The 20,259-nt window shown below is 56.9% G+C and overlaps 1 protein-coding gene across 1 annotated transcript in view; it reads left to right on the forward strand.

The window, feature by feature from the left end:
• Positions 1–20,259, forward strand: part of COL11A2 (collagen type XI alpha 2 chain) — a 66,181-nt gene that overhangs the window by 16,464 nt on the left and 29,458 nt on the right. Inside the window, exons 7-26 of the mRNA XM_054976785.1 lie at positions 1,290–1,349; positions 3,091–3,132; positions 3,251–3,313; positions 3,750–3,824; positions 5,732–5,818; positions 7,950–8,006; positions 8,914–8,967; positions 9,253–9,306; positions 9,408–9,461; positions 9,623–9,676; positions 10,490–10,543; positions 12,368–12,412; positions 13,383–13,436; positions 13,533–13,577; positions 15,229–15,282; positions 15,713–15,757; positions 15,853–15,906; positions 16,103–16,147; positions 18,621–18,674; positions 19,322–19,366. Coding sequence (XP_054832760.1) covers positions 1,290–1,349; positions 3,091–3,132; positions 3,251–3,313; positions 3,750–3,824; positions 5,732–5,818; positions 7,950–8,006; positions 8,914–8,967; positions 9,253–9,306; positions 9,408–9,461; positions 9,623–9,676; positions 10,490–10,543; positions 12,368–12,412; positions 13,383–13,436; positions 13,533–13,577; positions 15,229–15,282; positions 15,713–15,757; positions 15,853–15,906; positions 16,103–16,147; positions 18,621–18,674; positions 19,322–19,366 — 1,095 coding nt within the window. The remainder of the gene's footprint in view (positions 1–1,289; positions 1,350–3,090; positions 3,133–3,250; positions 3,314–3,749; positions 3,825–5,731; positions 5,819–7,949; positions 8,007–8,913; positions 8,968–9,252; positions 9,307–9,407; positions 9,462–9,622; positions 9,677–10,489; positions 10,544–12,367; positions 12,413–13,382; positions 13,437–13,532; positions 13,578–15,228; positions 15,283–15,712; positions 15,758–15,852; positions 15,907–16,102; positions 16,148–18,620; positions 18,675–19,321; positions 19,367–20,259) is intronic.

Raw genomic sequence — 20,259 nt, forward strand, 5'->3', positions numbered from 1 at the left:
GTCCCCCCTCCCCATTTCCACACACATCTCTCTGGTGGGGGATACCCTTCCCACCATTAAGTTCAGTCTTGCACAGACTGAACGGGCTGCTCGTGATCGTCCTGATCAAAGTGAGCGTTGGCTGGGCTGGCCAGTCAGGAACCAAATTTTAGTTGGTTGTTGGGGGTTTTCCGGGCTGTATTGCCGTGGTCTTGGCATTGTAGTTCCTAACGTTTCGCCAGCAGCTGTGGCTGGCATCTTCAGAGGTGTAGCACCAAAAGACAGAGATCTCTCAGTGTCTCTGTCTTTTGGTGCTACACCTCTGAAGATGCCAGTCACAGCTGCTGGCGAAGCGTTAGGAACTACAATGCCAAGACCACGGCAATACAGCCCGGAAAACCCACAACAACCATCCTTCTCCGGCCGTGAAAGCCTTCGACAATACATCAAATTTTAGTTCATTCACAGTACAAGGCTTATTCCCCCTCCCCACAGCAATATGTACATCTAGGATTTTCTGCCACTGGCCTTGTAGGTGGTGGTCCCAAATGCCAGGATTTCTTTCCAGCTCAGTATATTTAAGAGCATTGGTGGGTTTGCCAGCCTCTGGGGGGAGTTCTTCTGGGATTGCAACTGATCTCCAGGCAGCAAAGGTCAGTTCCCCCCTGGGGGAAACAGCAGCTCCCGGCAGCAGACTCGGTGGTACCATATCCCTGCCGAGCCCCTTCCCTAGAATCCATCCGCCCCAAGTCCCACCGCCCCCCCCATCTCCAGAAATTTCCCAATTCAGAGGTGGCTGCCTTAAGCCCCCACTCCTGCGGCATGAGATTGCCTGACTTTGTGAACCAGCATTTTGCTTTGTGTTCAATCCCTGGGGCCTTTGTCAGTTTTTATTCAACGATTTTTGGAATCAGGTCCTCTGCTTGGATTAAAGTTCACAGGACCAAACTGGGGTCACTGGGTAGGGGGGAGTTATGCTCATGGAGGGGGAAGAGATCAGGTGTGCGCTTTTTACACACACTAAGTCTGCAGCCATTTTGCCCATTTTCCAGTAAATGAGAGCTACTCCAGGCCCTGTCGTCTCAGGCTTCGCGTGGCCACTGCGCCAGTTTCCCACAAACCCACCTTCACCTCACACGCCCTGACCATGCCGACCACCCCCTCGGTCCTCCTGGCTGTAGCTGGCAGGAGCGGGCCCGTGCAGGCGAGGAAGGAGGAGCACGCACGCCAGGGGTGTGTGTGTGTGGTGTGGCGTGGCTCTACTATATTGACTGGGCCCCTCTTTCCGGTTACATGTGTGTTACCCACAGGCTGTGCGAGGAGCCCGCGGCTACAAAGGAGAGAAGGGGGAACCAGCAGTCATCGAACCCGTAAGTCCCAGGAAGGGGGGAAGTTCTGGACTGTGGCTCAGGGGCAAGGAGCACCAAACTTTCCCTAGCAGGACTGGGGAGGGGGGGGGCTAAAAGTGGGACTGGTGTTCTGTATATAAACCACAAAAAATCTGGTTGAAGGTAGAGCCCTGGCTGCCCCCCTCCTCACTCCACCCACTTCATGAGGGTTATATTTTATCCAGAGTAAAAGGGGGGGGGGAACAGGAGCCAGACTAGCCCTGCAGAGAGTGAATGCAATGTCACTGGGATGTTTCTGTTTACTGTGGGAAAGGATCGCCGTGTGGGAGCAAATAAAAAGTTGTCGCCTTGCAATATTTGAATCTCACAGCACCTTAAAGACTGAAAATATTTTCAAAGGGAGCTTGCAAGCTTATATCCTGGGAAATCTGGCTGGTCTTTTCGGTACTACAGGACTAGAACTTTGGTATTCTACTGCAGCCCAGCGCAGCTACCCATCCCAAACTACCTTGCAATGGAAACTTCAGAGAGCTCTGAGGGCAGTGCATTGCGGCCCTGAGGAGCCATCACAAAGAAGCCCTTGTCTCTGGTTGCCATCCCCGTTCCTCAGGAGGGAAGAGGGACAAGCACAGCCTGGCCTCGAAGGCAGATCAGAGTTGGTGGGCGAGTTTAATTGGAAGGAGGTGGCCTTCGAGTGGCTTCTTAGGGTCATACAAGCTTTCTTACAGGGCACCAAACCCCCAACTTCTGGAAGCAGTTTTACAAGTGCAGCACGCAAATTCTGCCCATGAGAGGCACATCTGATTGTGAATCTATTTTTATTTATTTACTTTGTTTATACCCTACTTTCCTCCCCAAGGGGGGCCCAAAGCAGTTTACAATACTCTCTTCTCCTCCACTGTATCTTTACAGCAACCCTGTGAGGTAGGTTAGGCTGAGCGGGTGTGACTGGCCCAAGGTCACCCAGGGAGCGCTCATAGCAGAGTGGGGGTTCGAACCTGGGCCTCCCAAATCCTAATCCAAGCCAGTTTGGTGTAGCGGCTAAGAGTAGCAGGACTGTAATCTGGAGAGCCGGGTCTGATTCCCCACTCCTCCGCTTGAAGCCAGCTGGGTGACCTTGGAGCAGTCACAGCTCTCTCAGAGCTCTCTCAGCCCCACCCCACCTCACAGGGTGATTGTTGTGGGGATAATAATAACATAATGTGCTCTGAGTGTGGCATTAAGTTGTCCTGAAGGGCGGTATATAAATTGAAATAATAATAATAATAATAATAATAATAATAATCAACCACTGCACTGTGCTGGCTCTCAAGCTATTTCTGCACCTCCGTGCATCTTTGGAGAGCTGGTTTGCACCATCCATCATTATGCTGAGATAAAAGCCTGGCTTGGGGTATATGGGGGGGGGAGGGGGCTGAGATGGAAGCTGCCGACCCTCTTGCTTGCTCTGCTACCTCTGCTGGGCAGCAGTCAAAGTCCTCTGGAAAGGCACAGGGACCTGCGAATGACCCCAAGATACTCGGCGTGGCTCAGACACCCTGGGATTCCTTGTGGAAATGCTCAGAGCGCTTATCTCGGGATAGTCCTGAAAGCCCAACCTTTTCCCTCTGGGGGGCACAAACAACAGTCTCTTTCATGAGGAGTTACAGAGAGAGACAGAGAGAGAGAATATTCTTCGGGGCCTGTAGCTGGAGGAGGAGGAGGCTGCCAGTCTTGGCTTTGTAACTTTTCCGTATGTGTCTTTCTCTCACTTTCCTCGCAGGGGATGTTGGTGGAAGGCCCTCCTGGCAAAGAAGGCCCTCCGGTAAGAATCTGGGGGCTGTGCCATGGCCGGGGGGAGGGCAAGGGGCCTGGCGAGGCATGAAGCCCGCCGCCTGTCCCCAAAGAGCGCCTCGGAGAGCTCCTGTTTCTTCTCCCCGCAGGGTATCAGTGGGCCCCCAGGCACGCAGGGGCCACCTGGACCGCCCGGCGACACTGGCGAGAGGGTGAGTAGCGCCAGCGGCAGCACAGAGCACAGCAGTGGCACGGGGTGGGTGAAACCGGGCACGGCTCTTTCCTGATGCCAGGACACACAAGAGAGACTCCCTCTTTGGGAGGGGCCGTGGCTTGGTGGCAAAGCACCTGCTTGGCATGCAGAAGGTCACGGGTTCGAAACCCGGCAGCATCTCCCGATGAAAGGATCAGGAAGTAGGTCCCACGGTCTCGCCCTGGCTGTCTCTGCCTAAAGCAGCCTCATAAAGCGCCGCTTGCTCACAAACTGCTGCCTCCCGTGGGCCACCAGGGTGGACTGGAGGTGTTGCTTTGTGTTCAGTCTGTGCTCCTTTCTCTGTGCCTCCTTTTTGTATGCTTGCTTTCACATGCTTGCAAAGACGCTCCGGAGCGCACTGCATACCCCATTCATCCATCTCCCCCTTGTTACAGGGGCCCCCTGGGCGCCACGGTATCCCTGGCTCGGACGGTGTCCCTGGACCCCCCGGGACCTCCATGATGCTTCCGGTGAGTCTGGAACTGGCTCGGATTTGTGTCTCTGCTTTGCTTCACCTGCACAGAGACTATCTGGCTTGGCCAGTCTAAATAACGGGGGGGCATTGCAGGCGAATGCAAGTGCATCTTGGGTGGAAAATGTGTGGAGGAAGGCTATGATAACCATCTTCAAGGACTTGAAGGCCTATCATATAGAGGTTGGTACGGAGTTGTTTGCTGCTGCCCCAGAAGACCAGACCAGAACCAACGAGTTGAAATTAAATCAAAAGAGTTTTCGGCTAAACATTAGAAGAAATTCCTGACTGTTGGAGCGGTCCCTCAGTGGAACAGGCTTCCTCGGGAGGTGGCAGGCTCTCCTTCTTTGGAGGTTTTTAAGCAGATGGCCATCGGACAGCAATGCTGGTTCTGAGAACTTGGGCAGATCGCGAGGGGGAGGGCAGGAAGGGCTGCATCAGGGCTCAGTTCTCATGGCCCCTTTGTGCATGCCCAGGGTAAAGTTAATTGCCACCTTGGGGTCAGGAAGCAATTTTCCCCAGGCCAGTTTGGCCAGGGTTCCTGGAGGGGGTTTGGCTGTCTTCTGGGCATGGGTCATTGGGGGTGTGGGGGGAGGGGAGATAGTTGTGAAGTTCCTGCATTGTGCAGGGGGTTGGACTAGATGACCGTAGAGGTCCCTTCCAGCCATATAATTCTGTGACCCTTGAGGGTGTGGCTGTTGGCAGGCCCTGGGTTAGTTGGCCTTGAGGCAGCCATCGGGGACAGACAACGATGCTTTTGGGAACTGATCCACACGTTACAAATCTACGGAGCAGGCGTGTGACTTTGGGTGGAGGTCTGTTTGGGGAACTCAGTGCCCAGGCATGTCCGACCACCTTTGGCTTGTGACTGGCACTGGAGGAGAAGGGGCTTCCGCCATCCCCTCCCACATCATTTTCTTGACCTGAAACAGCCCCGCGGAGCCATTATTTGCTCCGTCGGGCAGACTTTACAGCAGCCACATCAGGGCTTGTGAGTTTCTCCAGTGGGGCAAATGGTGGCTCGGTGGGGCTCTTTTAAAAGGGTCCGAGGGGAGCTTGATGCCCTTCTTCTTCACATGTCACAGTCCCGAATTTGCATATGCCTGGGAATTCCTAGCAGGGAACCCTTTGAGTCCACATCTGTGGGCTCCGTAAAATGTGAACCGGCCCGCATGCACGGTATGTTGAGCGGCGGATGGGCCAGGCCAGTCAGCTGAGTGCTGTTCAGCTGCCCAGCGGCTTGACCGAGAATGAAAGCAGAGGCATATTCTGTCTCCAAAGGGAGCTCCCAGCAGGTCCAACGGCTGCCAGGGTCCGGCTTCCTCCTGCCTTGGCAAGGAAAGTGTCAAACGTGAAGGTGGGGCGCCACCACCAGGAAAGCCCTGTCTCTGGTTTCCATCTGCCTCGCCCCCACGGGCAGGGCCACGAAGAGCAGGGCTTCCAAAGAGGACCTCATTGGTTGCTTCTCCGTGCGATGCTCTCATACAGTGATGCCGGGAAGTCGTTTGGGAAGGGCCTGGGGCTTTGCCCACAGGACGTCCTGGGTTCAGTGCAGGGCAGCACCTGGGTTTAAGAGATCCCCAGAGATCTGTTGCCCGCCAGTACTGAGTTACAAGGAGGGCCAAGGGTCTGAGCTGGTCAAAGGCAGTTTCCGAGGATGGCATCTCACAAAGACCAGGAGTTCGGCTCGCGATGGGGGTGCCGCGCTGGGTCTCCCACCTGGAATCCCCGCGGGCTCCTCGAGGGGCTGAAACACACCGAGAGTTGCTCGAGGGGTCCCCCTGCTTGTGTGGGCCGCACTGCAAAGACCACCAGCACTGCATGCAAAGCGGATGGGGTGGGAGGGAATGTGACCTGAAGGGGCTCTTCCTAGCGGGTCCTGACGCTTTCTCCTTCTTCCTCCAGTTCCGCTTTGGGAGCAGCGGTGGGGACAAGGGGCCTGTTGTCTCCGCACAAGAAGCCCAGGCCCAGGCCATCTTACAGCAAGCCCGTGTGAGTCTGGCTTGGGGTGGGATGGGGAGGGTGGGGGAGGGGAATAAAGCCGCCCCCCCCCCCGACTCTTTTCTGCCTCCTCCAGCAACTCTGCTGCTTGGTTTGATTTCTTGCGCTGACGTTTAAAATGAAAAGTCCCAGCTAAAGTGAAGCTTCCCGAATCTCTCTTTGGGCCAGTGATGGGACACCCCCCCCAGCCCCCCCCACACACTGGTTGCCCCCTCCGCCTCTCCCCCATGGCCAGGAAGTGCCCTAGGTCTAGAAGAAGAATCTCCCTTGCCTAGAACGGCTGTTTTAAAAAGCTTTAGAAACGAAAAAGAAATCCCAACACTTGTGCATAAATACTATTGGTAAAATGCCTCCCACACACAAATCGAGAGGAAGACGATGGCCCCTGTTTTCGTATTCGAAACATTGGCAGTTCTTTTGAGGGCCAGATATTTCCCGGGGGGACCCCATTCCTGCGCTGCTCCCTGCTGATTTTCCCTGGAATCCCCAAGGAAGCCGCTCATGGCTTTATCCCGTTTTTGATGGTGGCCATTTACGGGGACACGCTCTCCCTCCCCCCCCCCCCGTGCCCTCTGATTTCCTGCACCCGTTCTCTCCCTTCTGGACTAGTTCCCACATTTCCCAGTTTTTGCCACAAGCATTCTTGACCCCCGTGAATAAATTGCTTTCCGCTCTTCTCGCCGTCTCCATTCCCTATCCGTGTCTTAGATCGCTTGACAATGCAACCTGGCCTGCTCTGGCAAAATGAATCCAGCGCGAGACTCGCTTAGCGTCTGTGGCGTCTCCTTGTTTATTAGGCTGCCATTCAGCCCCTCACAGGACTTGCCGAAATCGGAAACTTCATCTGTCGTGCAGACACGACCTCTTTCATTTAGGACAAAGCCCCCCCCCCCCCCCCCCGGGTTCGCTTTGCAGTTCAGCACACCAGAGAAGGTGCACTTCCTGCACTGGCACAATTTCACAAAGAGGCAGCCCGGCGGTGGCGGGGAGGGGAGGGGGAGGGCTGCCATCTTAAACCTAGCAAGTTTCCTCTCTAGGACAGAATCCTCACTGCTCTTGCAGGCCTCTCCAGACCTCCAGACCTCCCAGCTCTTAACTTGGTCTAGAAATGCTGCAGACTTTGAGGTTGATATAATTGCCCGGTAGGCGTACTTAGTTCAAAACCACAGTTGCCTACCAAGCGCCGTGTTCCCTGTCAAAGCTCTCCTTCAGGGTAGCACCACACCCAGTAGCTTTGCCCCCCTGCACAGGGGCCAATCACGCCACCTGGCCAGGTCACCAAATCTGCTCCTTTACCAGAGGAAGGGCAGTTTCCCCCGGGGTCATTGCCGGGTCATTACATTGACCGACTTCTATCGTAAAGCAAGGAGCTGCTTACAGAAATGTTCACAGAAACAACAGATTGCAAGAGTGACTAGCTTCATGGGCGGGCACCAAAGACACACAGTGACACCTAAGTAGTAAGTTTCCACTCAGAAGTCTCAAGTGGATCCCCCCCCCTTTTTTTTTACACTTGGATGGTGGGAAGGTGGACTCCTGCAAGATCTTGCAAAACTGATGCAGTCTATCTAATCTTCCTTCCTTCCTGCCCCACTGAAAAACTCCCGTGTTTTACTCCCCCCCCACCCATTCACCCCAGGGTTCCTGTTGCTATCACAACCTTAAAAGCCCTCACCAGGGTTGCCCAAAGGGGGGGGGTCAGCCTAGGCCAGGGGCAGTGGGGCACATAAGAAGAGGAGCAGGACAAGACGGGGGAACGAATGGGGGGGGGCAAGAGTAAAAAGAAGGGCAGCGGAGTAAAGAGGGCTTCTGAGAGCTGGGGCGAGATTGGGGGAGGGCCACAGGGGGCATAGAAGGAGGGGAGGAGGCAGGGGCAGGATAGGAGGAAGGGGGGAAATGGGTAAATAAGAGGGAAGGAGATCTGCAGGGGGAATTGTATGGAGTGGAGGTTAGAAGAGTGACGATTGCAGTATGAACGGAAGGCCTTCCTGCCCCGGTGGGGGCTTCTTTGGGTGAAGGGCTTTTCCCTGGGGAACCCCTCCTCTTCTTCTCACTCCATGGGGGTCTTCCTGGGGTCTCCACTGTATGTGACTAATGGATCGCCCCTTCCTCTTCTTTGCAGCTGGCCTTGCGTGGCTCCCCCGGACCGATGGGATATACTGGCCGCACTGGGCCCTTGGTGGGTATTTTGTTTGGGGGGGGCTGATCAGTGGGGCGGTCTTGCATGGAGGCATCCTGGGGTTCAAAGAGGGGGGGGGATGCATTTGTAGGTGGGGGTGGCAGAAGCTTTGACACCTGCGCATGTGTGGAGGGGGGTGTTGTGAACTCTCTCTCAAACAGCTTTCGGTTCTCTTAAAAACAATTGCCCCCCAAAGCTGCCTTATTCAACTGCTGCTCCTTCTGCACTTCGCTGCAGCTGCCCTGAATGTGCCGGGCGTGGCCACGAAGAGCGGCATCTTCTTGACTGCCATTATGTGTCTGTGGTGGAGGGTGCGCATGTCCAGTCCGGCCCCAGCAGCCAGACTTCCCCGCCCTTTCCTCTTGGCATGGAGTGCAGAAGGGGTGTTGCTTTCTGGAAAAGCCTCTGGCCCTGCAGGGAGCTCACTCCCCGAGATCTGTGGCCCCTCTGAAGGCGCAGGGTGGGCCGTAGCCTAAGAATCCCTGCTGGGGACCTCTGCTGCCGAGGGGGGCTGCGCTCCCCCTTCCCTAATCCTGGAAAAGGAAACGAAGCCCCGGCAGACGGGGGATCTACTTTGTCCAGAGGGTCAAGCCACGTTCCTGCTGTTCTGTGGCTTCACATTCGATAGGGAAGGCCACGGAGAAGCCCAGCCCTGATGGGGAAGTGGGGGAGGGGGGCATTCTGGAAAAAGACCCCCCCCCCGACTTTGTGCATCGCCAACAAGCCCAGAAGTGCCCTGGTGCATTGAGGGGGGGTGTTGAGCGCCCCCCCCAATTCTCGTTTCCTTGGCGCCACTGCTGATTGTGGCATGGTGCCAGGCTGGGGCTGGTCGTGGCTTCCATCTCCAGAGCTGGCGTGGGGAGGGGGCCGAGGCTTCGGAGGTGACCAACGTGCGTTTCTCTTCCAGGGGCAACCCGGCAGCCCCGGCTTAAAGGGTGAGCCAGGAGACTTTGGCCCGCAGGTAACCGGATCCTTGGCTGCGGCCACCACTGTCCCACCCTGGCGCTGGCCCAGAATCTGCCCCTCCTGCTCTGCCGTTCTGCCCAGATGCCGCTGAGATTCAGGGCACGGCTTCTGAGCCCCAGCGCCTCTCCCTTTGAAACCGAGCCCTGCAGCTGAGAGTCCGGGGCTGTGCCCTGTGCTGCCCTCCTGCGACCCCCTTTTCCCTGCCCCACCACTTCAGGAGTGGGGAGCCAGGGCTGAGGCTCCCAAATGAGACTCTGTCTCTCTCTCCCTCACTCTCTAGGGGCCGCGGGGACCCCACGGGCTGACTGGCCCACCAGGGAAGCCGGGACGCCGGGTAAGTAGCTTTGTGGGACTGAGGCCCGCGTGTGGCGGGACGGCCTGAGGCAGAGGGCTTGGGCTCCCTCTCATCCTGTCTGTCTCCTCCCCCCTCACCAGGGTCGTGCTGGAGCTGATGGGGCCCGGGGCATGCCTGGAGAATCTGGCACTAAGGTGAGGTGGCAACTCCCGAACCCAAGCCTGGCGTCTGCTCGGCTAGGGCTTTGGGGGACTCCGTGGCAAAGTGGGGGGCGGAGAGTGTCATGGGATCGGGCGCCCTGCCTTCCTCTCGTGGGGAGAGCCGTCCTCCCGAGCTCAAAGGCATTTCTCTGCAGGGCGACCGTGGCTTCGACGGGCTCCCGGGCCTGCCCGGGGAAAAGGGACATCGGGTAAGTGTGGGGCAGGGGGAGTGGGTGCTGGCCACAATGTGAGGGGTGGAGGGCAGACCCCAGTAACACCCCCCACACACACTACAATAATCCTGAAATATGATGTGTGTGTGTGTCTCTCTCTCTGTGTGTGTGCACTGCCTGTTCTAGCAGTGGACTGGCAACACAGCCGTGTCTTCGGCCTCCTGTGCCACACCCCGTGAACACCAAGTCAGGGGCCCTGGAGCCTTTGCCCCAAACGCCTCTTGTGCACGCACATGCACGCTGGCGTGTGTGTGTAGACTAACCTGCATTCGCAGCCAGCTCTGTGCCTGCTTCACCTTGTGGGCCCCCAGCTGGCACAACGCCACTCTGGTCACATCGGCAGCCCTCCCCATACCTCTGCAGGGCCTCCTCCCCACAACCCCCCAGGCATCCTCCCTCTCTCTCTCCCTCTCTCCCTCGCCACTTCTTCAAGACAGACTCAGGCTGGTTTTAACCTGGATTCGTTCTCGGCGCTTCCCCCAGGGAATCGTGGCCTTTGGCTAGAGCTGCCAACGTCCTCTCCGCTGTTTGGCCTCCCGCGCCTGAAGCGGAAATTCAGCTGGCGAAGCGTCCCCTCCTTATTGCATGCACCTGTTGAAATTTCTGCCGCTGCTCAAAGCACAGGCAGAGACCTGAGCCCCATCCCCCCCACCCCCTCCAGATCTACAGTTCCCAGAGATCCCAGAAAGGGGGTGGAGTTGTGGGGCCAAGTTTGCAGCGGAGAGGGGGCAAGGGGGCTAGCCAGCCCAGGCTCCTCACGGACTTTCTTTCTCTCCCCCTCCACACCAGGGTGACTCCGGCTCACAAGGCCCCCACGGCCCCCACGGCGAAGACGGTGAGAGGGTCAGTACTGGCGATGGATGGGATGGGGGGCGGGGGGAGCCAGCGGAGGGCAGGGAGTGCTGGCAGCCCCCTCTCTAGCTGCGGCACGGCGCTTTAGTGGGCGCAGAGAGGTGTCCTCGGGGGCACAGTCCTTGCAACCAGCCCGAGAGTAGTGGGCCGGGCTTCTTCTTTCAGGTGGGGGCTGGAGATCTCCCAGCCTGACAAGTGATCCCCAGGCCATAGAGATCAGTTTCCCTGGAGAAAATGACTGCTTGGGAGAGTGGAGTCCATGGCATTAGACCCTGCTAAGGTCCCCCCCCCAAAGCCTGCTCTCCCCAGGCCCACCCCCCCCCCAAATCTCCAGGAATTTCTCAACCCAGAACTGGCAACCCGACTTCTTGTTTCCATGTGGCAAGGGGGCCTGGGTGAGGCTGAGAGTGGGCAGCTGGCCTGATGCCAGCTGGACAGGTTGCAGGAGAGGTGGATTTATGCCAGGGAGGGACTTTCTGACTCCCGGTGGGCTGCAGGAACGTTCCCAGGGATCAGTCAGAGACGACAGAGCACCGGCCTGCTTCAGAAGGGCCCACGCCCGCGGTGCTCAGTCCGCGGCTGACAAAAAGCTGCGTGCGCAGTCACCATCAACCAAAAGAGCCATGCCAGTCCACCAGATCCAGTGTGCCACCCCACCGGGCCAGAGATCAAGTTTGCCTTGGCTCCCGTAGGAGACCACGCTGGCCACGGAGAAAGGGGAATAATTGAATTGCTCCCACCCTGCTGTGAAAAGCTTGCTCTTTTCAAAGGTGGCGGTTCTACTCTGTCTTCTCTGTGGCCAGTGGAGGTGGCAGAGAAGGGGGGACGGTTGTTGGAGAGGACACGTCTTTTCCTTCCGCCCCCGCCATGAGGCTGGCCGCTTGTATGTTCTCCAGCCCCTCCAGGGGTGGCTCCTTCGAGGTGGCGAACTCTCGCCAACTTGGTACTGGCCCTACTTGGTACTGGCCCCGCTCACTTTCCTGGAACACGGACTGGGTGACGCTTTCAGGAATTGTGCCCAGAAGAGCCACGTGTGACATGTCAGAGAGCCACATGGGGCTCCCAGGCCACTGAGGGAGTATCGCTGGCTTACATTAACAACATGAGCAGTGAATAAAGTACTGCTTCTTATTTATTAATAGCAGTATTCCCTCCTAATATTAGAACTGGGGGTACTTGGACAGCATGGTGTAGTGGTTAGTGTGTCAAACCCGGGTTCGAGTCCACGCCTGCCCCTCAAGCTTGCTGGGCGACCTTGGGCTAGTCGCATGCTCTCAGCCTAACCTTCCTCACAGGGTTGTTTTGAGGATAAAATGGAGGAGGGGAGAAGGCTGGAGGCCACTTTGGGTCCCCGTTGGGGAGAAACGCAGTGTGTAAATGAAGTAAAATAAAAAGTAATTTGTGCTAGGAAAGAGTGTCAAAATTTGGCAGCTGAGCCCCACGGAGCCATGTTTGGGTTATGCAAATGATAAAGAATGTGTTCATCTGCTAGCTTTGGATAATCCGTTCAGCTCACCCTGTTCACCATCGACAGCAAAAAAGGTTCAGGGACACTGCCCCCCCCCCAGCCCATGGAAACCAGGCCAGGGGGCCCCACCTGGTTCACGATACTTCCAAGTTTATCGCCACAGCCTTGCGAAGTAGAAGCCAGGTTCCCCCCCCCCCCTCCAAACACGAAAAATGGAAGTTTTCAGGGTCAGAAGCAAAGTGCCACAGCAGGCAGAGGGCGTGGCATGGCAGGGGGGCATCCCTCTGAGCGGAACCCCCCACCAGGTGGGCTCCCGTGTGACCCTGGGGTCCTTTCTTTGCCTGCAGGGAGACGATGGAGAAGTGGGACCACGCGGGCTTCCTGGAGAACCGGTAGGTGCCGTGGCACCTTCAGTGTCTGCAAGGGATTCTGGGAAATATGGTGCCGCTTATGGGTCAGCCGCGGCACCAGGGCTTTGCGCACAGCCCCCAGCCTATGAAAACTCCACGGATTTGGTGCCTGGAGAGCCCGATCTCGTCACATCTCAGAAGCTAAGCAGGGTCGGCGTTGGTTAGTAATTGGATGGGAGACCTCCAGCGAAGACCAGGGTTGCAGAGGCAGGCAATGGCAAACCTCCTCTGTTAGTCTCTTACCAGGAAAACCCCAGCAGGGGTCACCGTAAGTCAACCATGACCCAAGGGCATGATTTCATTTTTTTCTCCCAGGAGCATCCAAGGAGATCGTCCCGAGTCCCTGGGCCGTACCAGGCAAAGGGCTCGCGTGATGAACGGCCCCCCCCTTTGTTTGAGAGAGGGGCTTTTTGCCCCGTGACCCCGATGCCGCCCTGATGCTTGACTCTTGCCTAGTAGCTTCACCTCTTGAGCTCTCCAAAAGGCTGCTGCAACTCAGGCCGGGCCGGGCTCAGCACGAGGTGCAAGAGCTGGGCCCGAAGCACAATGCCTCTGCCCATTCGCCAGCCAAGGGTCTTGCCGAGGAGTCTGGCTGGTGTGTCCTGAGCAGAGCTCGGCCCGGAGGGATGCTGAGCACGGAGAAGGAGGGTGGCCCTGGGCCGGAAGGAGCCCTGTGGGACAGCTCAGGTCTAAGATCTTACGAGCAGGACTCTCTGCCTTACTCAGACCCGAGCTGTCGTGCAGAGGGGTCTCTCTGGGGCTTCTAGCAGGAAAATGAATCCCACCCCTTTGCACACCTTGACAGCGTGGAGGGGGCCCACCCTCTCCACCCTCCCTTTCATTTCCTGCACTTCTGTACAAGGTGATGAACTCGTGGCCCATTTAGGTAGGAGAAGAACCCGTCCTCCCAGCCAGCCCGCCTGGGCTCTGACGGCCTGCTTTCTCTTTCCAGGGCCCCCGAGGTTTGCTGGGCCCCAAAGGGCCCCCAGGAATCGCAGGCCCACCGGTAAGTCCTGGGAGGAGACCCGACATTTCCTGGAGCTGGAGCCTCCTGGTTCTGCTATTAACCGCCACATCTCTCTGTCTGTCCGTGTCTCGGCAGGGTGTGCGTGGCATGGATGGGCCGCACGGGCCGAAGGGGAACCTGGTGAGTGTGTCGTACTGGGGGAGCAGTTGCCGTTGCCCCCCCCCCCAGACTTATCACTGCCATTTTCTTCAAAGAGATTTTTGCATTGTAGAAACAAAGCCACAGAGGGACCCTAACAGCTTTTTAGAGAGAAATCAGATTTATATCGTTTATTTTTTTTTAAAAGCGCATTGTTAGTTCTGTCCTCTGCTTGAGGCCAAGTGATCCAAAACTGATCTGATATCCAGACCTTTATAAAGAAGGTTCACAACCTCTCTGGGCAGCCCATTGTGGTGTCCGCTGCTCAGGAGGAGTCACAGAGGGTTCCCCCTATCCCAGCATTTCACCTGAAAACCTCTTTTTGCTTCAAAGCTGTTTAGCATGATTGTGAAGAGGCAAGCTTGTGCGTACCTCTGAGCATGTGCAGAGTGCCTTTCCCACACTCCTCAGTAGCCACAACTCCCTTCTTGATATTAGAGTCTGTGGAGTGACTTCCCAGTTGTGTCCTGGGAGAAAAATATTTGCATCCCCTGGAGACGTTCTGGTGGCCTGGTCCTTCCATGTGTGTTTGTTTTATGTACCACCAAGTCACCTCTGACCTTTGGCGACCCGCTGAATTAATGACCTCCAAAACATCTTGTTGTTGGCCGCCTCGATCTTGTAAACTGGAGGAGGCTACCTTTATTGAGTCAAATACGACAAGACCAAGTCCGGTTTCAGATCCCTGGATATTGGATCCTTCCATACAATAAGAGCCCCGTAGTAGTCGACCCCGTGGCGCAGAGTGGCAAGCGGCAGTACTGCAGCCCAAGCTCTTCTCATGACCTGAGTTCAATCCTGGTGGAAGCCGGGTTCAGGTAGCCGGCTCAAGGTTGACTCAGCCTTCCATCTTTCCGAGGTTGATTAAATGAGTCCCCAGTTTCCTGGGGGTAAAGGGTAGATGACTGGGGAAGGCCATGGCAAACCACCCTGTAACACAAGTCTGCCGAGAAAACATCGTGATGCGACGTCCCCCCATGGGTCAGTAATGACTCGGTGTTTGCACAGGGGACTCCCGTTACCTTTTTTTTATTATACAACAAAAGAAAGCCAGGCTGGCCCCGTGAAGTGGTAGCCCCAAGCCTCTGAACTTCACCCAGACCCCAGCCTGGAGGGATTCAGGAGCACTGGAGGGGAGCAAAGGTCCGGGAACCCATTTGGCTGGCCTTCAAGGTCCCCTCTTCAGGCTCGGTGTTTTGTCTCACGCCGGAGGATGCTGGCCCTTCGAGCGCCTCCTCCTCCTCCTCCTCCTCCTAGCTGTGCCCCCAGGCAAAGCAGCGCAAGACCCTTGCCAGGGCCCTGATCCGGGCACACCCTTTGCTTCAGAAGGAGCCCTTCCCGTTGCCCTGCAAGGGGGGCCGTTAGGCATGATGGGAGGGGGCTGAGGAAGGGGGGCTCCATGGCCTAAAGCCACCCTTTGACCCCTCCTCAGTCGCTGCTGTCTGCCCCCCCTGATCGCCGTCTGTTGCACCAGCCCTAGTTTGTTTGTTTATCTGTTAACCTGATTTTTACCCTGCCTCTCTGCCCTCGTGGGGCCACCAAGGGGGCTCTGCTAGTTAGTCTCCTGGGGGTCCTGTGGCCCCCAACCCTCCTCTGGGCTTTATGAACTCATTCCTTGTTTTTTTTCAACCAGGGGCCACAAGGGGAGCCGGGCCCCCCCGGTCAGCAGGGAACACCTGGAACTCAGGTAAGTGGGAACTTCCGGAGAAGAAGAGCCCGGGTGGGTCAGAGCAACGAGGGGCCATCTGGACCGGCCCCCTTTTCCCACAGTGGCTGGCCAAGACACCCCCCAAGAAGCCCTCTTCTGGCTGGGCATGAAGGAGACAGCCCTGCCTCCCGAGCATCTGGACTCTCGGGATAGACTGCCTCTGAACACAGAGGCTTCACTTCGCCTTTATAACCGCTGGTGACGGACCCACATGCGAGGAATTGGTCCTTTCTCAGATATGCTGGGGATGGGACCGGGAAACCTCGGGCATGGTCAGTGAGCTTGTGCCTGCTGGTGTTCTTATGGGTCCCTGAAGGACTGTGTCGGGGGGGGGGGGTCTAGGGAGGGGCTGTCCCGGGAGCCAGCTGGGACCTTCTGACATTGTGCGTTCCTCTGGGTTTCTTCGTAGGGCCTGCCAGGACCACAAGGCGCTATGGGGCCTCCTGGGGAAAAGGTGAGGCGTGCCCAGCCCCGGTGCAAGGGGGGGCATCTGGGGGGCGGTGCCCGGCCACTGCTGGCCTGACGTGTCCCTCCCTCTTTCCTTCTCAGGGCCCCAGTGGGAAACCTGGCCTGCCGGGGATGCCTGGCTCGGATGGGCCCCCGGTAAGTACTCCCCCCTTGACCTCTTACGCCCCCCATGGCAGGATCATTGGAGGAGACGGGAGGCACCTTAGGCAGGAGGGGAGTGGCTGTTTCCGGCCTAGGGGCCACTTTGAACAAGCAACGACCCGCCCTTCGCTGCCTCTCGATGGCCATTTCTCCACCGAATCTGAGTCCCTGTGCAATCAATTCCTTTTAGGGCCACCCTGGGAAAGAAGGTCACCCTGGAAGCAAAGGAAACCAGGTGAGTGGCAGGCCTTTGAAGGTGCTTTTTCTCTAGCTGGGGTTTCTGGGACGTGGGGCGGGCACGCAGAGCACCATCGCCGCAGTTCAATACAGCAAGGCCCCCACGCGGCTGCTGCCCGCTGCTGCCCCTGGCAGCCACTCAACCACGTTCTAAATAGTCCGCCAAACCAGACAAGCACATTTTGGAGCAAGGCTGTGTGGTGGTGAGAAATGTGACTTCCCTGACAAAGAGCCAGATGTCAGTCTTGGTGCTCCGTCTTTAACGGGAGAGTTTTTGTGGCCTGCTCCGCAGGTGGAGAGGCGGAAGAAGGCAAGGACCCTGTGCTGCGGACGGCCCTTGTGGGTTGGCAAGGACCTGTTCTCACTCTCGCGGATCAGAACGGACTCAGCCCGCCCTACGCCAAGCCACGGCATGGGGCATCCTGTGCTTTCCAGGCCTGGCATGGCTCCGGAGGTGTCACAAAACTCTGCCGAGACAAGCTAGCCGAGTGCGGCTCTCGGGGTCTAAAGGGACTTCCTCAGATGCCTGCAGGGTCACAGGACACACCAATAAACGTGTGTGCCATGAAGGAGCCACGAGACGCTGGGCCCTGCTTGCTGCAACAGAGGCCAACGTGGCTCCTGCTCGGGAGGTGCCCACGTGCAACGGCATGTGTGCCTCTTCTGGAGATGCCACCTCTGCTTGTGTTTCCTAGGGGGCTTCCGTTCGTTCGTTCGTTCGTTCATCTACGTTATTCAGTCTACATTTCTCTCTGAGACTCAAAATGGATTACAGAGTGTAAATCAATACAATCCACAACAGAGATATGCAGGCAAGACAGTGAAAAGCCAGCCAAGGTCCTACAACCCGACACACTTCGCAAAGGCACCTACTCCGGGGCTCATGCGCTGTGCGCAATTCCCAGTGCTCGAGACTGGCCCTTTGAAAGCCCGCTTCAGGGGGTTTTATTCCTCAAAAGAGCTGCTTCATCTGAGGCTGAGGCCAGCGCTCCTGCCGGCCCGGTGTACCAGGCAGGGCCTCTGTGTTCCAGTCCCCGGCCCCCGTATTACCTTTAGGGGATGCCTCGTTGAAATGCAGCCAAGTGCCTGACGTTTCTTCCGTCAGGGTTCAGCCGATCATTAGAACTTCAGTCTCGGCTCAGGTGGATGGAGGCGCATCTTTCTCTAGCGCCTGTGCACCCATGCGCTGAGGGACCACACAATGCATGGCCAGCCATTGCCCAAGCAGCAGCAGCTAAAGTACATTTTGAATATGGGTTCCAGGACAGTTTTCCTAGGCAGTCTGTAGTCCCAAGAACGAACACCCCGCTGGCCTCGCATCTGGTTCCCTGTAGGAGAAGAGGGTGTTGCAGAGGAACAAAGAAGGCATTTCAAAAAGTGCAGCAGGGGCAGGCAGGGAACCCATTCACACATGCTGTTTAATCACCTGCCCCGGCGAGGGATCCTTTCCAGCCTCCCGGGTGCAGGAGAACCTCAGAAGGCAAGAACCCTGCGGGACCAGGCCCGTAAAGGTCCATCTAGTCCAGCCATCCTGCCTCACACAGTGGGAGCTCTGAGAGCCAAGCTACAAGTGACGAATGACACTTGCCTGGCAAGTGAACAGACTCACGTGTATCCCTTCCTGTTCACTTGCCCTCCACTTGCGCTCCCCTTGATCAAGTGGAGAGAAAGTGAACGGCAAGTGAACTGGGAGGAATACACGTGAGTCTGTTCACTTGCCAGGCAAGTGTCATTCGTCACTTGTAGCTTGGCTCTGATTCTCCAAAGCTCCCACCCTGGAAATCGAGTTGGTCTCTAAGGTGCCACTGGACCGGAGTCTTGCTCTTCTACTACAGACCAACGCGGCTACCCACCTGAAACAGTGACCAGGCAGTTACTCGGGAGGGCCGAGAACAGAGCAGAGAAGCCGCCACCTTCCCCAGATGTTGCCCCCTGGCTCTGGTATTCAGCGGTTTATTGCCTCTGGATGCGGAGGAGAAAAGAACACCTAAACAGACCGGCCCGCTTCCGTTCTTTACCCACCAGGGGGCAGCACATGCACACAGCCCATGCAAATTGGGCCTCCGATTTAGAGCATCTTACACACTGCACAGGTACCTCGTTCACACACACTTACACTCACACACACTAACACTGCAGCAAGCGTTGTGACAGGGCCCTTGTTTCAGGGATAGAGAAATCCAAGCAGCCCTGGGGCAAGGATGGGAGAGAGGTGGGGCCGGAGGTCCACCTCTGGTGCCTTTTTCACAACTGGGCAGCCAATAGAAATTCAGATTTTTTTTTTTTTTGCATGGAGGCAAAGTGATAGGGGGAAGCTACCCCAGTTGGATTTCTGTCTGCCATGCAGCATTTACAAGACTAGCTTGCAAGGGGCTGGGTGCAAGGGTTCTGGGGAGGGGGGAGCTGGTCCCATTCTCCGTTGCCCGCGTGCTTCTAAACTTGTCTCCTCCCTGCTTTTTTCTGCCCTCCAGGGCCCATCTGGGCCTCAAGGCCCGATTGGCTACCCAGGCCCTCGCGGTGGGAAGGTAAGCACCTGACTGGCACACACAGCTTGGCATGAGCCGGTCACCCATTATTCTTTGCTTGTGCTACACAGAGGTGCCATTTCTCACCAGGAAAGCACATTCTGGTGTGGTTGGCAAGCAGAGGGAGGGGGGCCATAGAGGCCTGGCAATTAAAAATGGGAGGGGGGCGCGGCACTGGACACCTGGGTTCGCTGGGGGGAGAACAAAATTTGCACCGCTTGGATCCCTGAATTGGGGAGGGAAAGAGGGCTAGACCTGGAAGGGGCCTTTGGGACACCGAGTGGCATCAGGGCCTGCTTTGAGAAGTTGCCAACTCTTCTTTTCTGGGACAACTCCTGTGCTTCTGTGCAGCTACACAAGAAGCTGTACAACAGTATTTCACCTGTTGAATTTTGGCTTCCTGTGCAGCTCTTTGAAAAGCGAGTGACTGAAAGTGCCGCCTCAGCCTCGGAGGGGAAGTGGTTTTAATAGATGCCATAAATGCCTTGTGGGTACAAGGGGGGCTCCCCTTTGGGACCCCCCAGGCTACGATTTGGACTCAGAGATGGAGACCAAGACTGGAGGTGTTATTTTCTTTAGGATATAAGCCCCCCCACCCCACCCCCACCCACTAACCTTCCCTGTATCTTTCTCACCCCCCCCCCCAGGGAGTTGATGGCATCCGTGGCTTGAAAGGGCACAAGGGAGAGAAGGTAAGTGCTGCACCTTGGGGGGGGGGAAGGGAATTGGGCAGGGGGGGGGAAAGGCCACCTCGGGGGTCAGGCAGAAGTTTCTTTTGGCAAGAGCCACTTCTGTCCACACGGGCTGCCTCAGACCTGGCTGAGCCTCCATTGTGTTTTCTGGGGCGCCGGAAACGTTTCTAATAAAAATATTTCAACGTTCCCTAAATTGTGAGTGTTTATGCCAGTTCCCAAACTTGCACATACTTGCAGTGCAGCTAGACATAATGTGGGGGGGGGGGCATGTTGAAAAGAGGACAGGCCTGATATATACGTCAGAAAAAAAGAGGACGGGCAGAACGTTGCAGTTTGGACCACTGAGGTACGCGGACGGAGCAGCGTGCTGCCAGATGAGCTCTGCTTCATTCGTGGTTCTTCCCCGTCGTCCTTCCCCCCCCCACACACACAAAATTAGCAGTTTTCTGTGCCCCTCACAGATGCCAATTCCCTGCAGTCACCCAAGAATGGTTTCCCTCCTGTTTCTGTAAGGGAGTTGCTTGCCCCCAGTATGTTGGGGGGTTTGACCTGCGTCACCGAACCCCTCTGTGGGCTTAATCTAGCCTGGGCACCCCGTTTTCCTTCTTGCTGTGTGGGCCGACCGAGCCTGCAGCCAAGTCCCCAGCTGTGCAGGCCCCTCGACGGGCAGGAGGGCGCGTTTGCCACCTTCGGGCTTAGCAGGACTGTGATCGGAGGGGACTTTCCACGCCAGCGTCTTGGTGCCGCTCTGGCCCTGCGCTTTCCTTCCCTCGAGGAGGCAGGTAGAGTGTCAAAGGAGGGGGTCCCAAGATGCCCTCCAGAAGAGAAGCCTCTCTCTCCCTCCCTTGGATGCCGCCTGTTTCTTTAAAAAAGGACTTCCTTCCAGCCGC

This window comes from Eublepharis macularius, chromosome 4 (genome assembly GCF_028583425.1).
Source record: "Eublepharis macularius isolate TG4126 chromosome 4, MPM_Emac_v1.0, whole genome shotgun sequence".
NCBI lineage: Eukaryota > Metazoa > Chordata > Lepidosauria > Squamata > Eublepharidae > Eublepharis > Eublepharis macularius.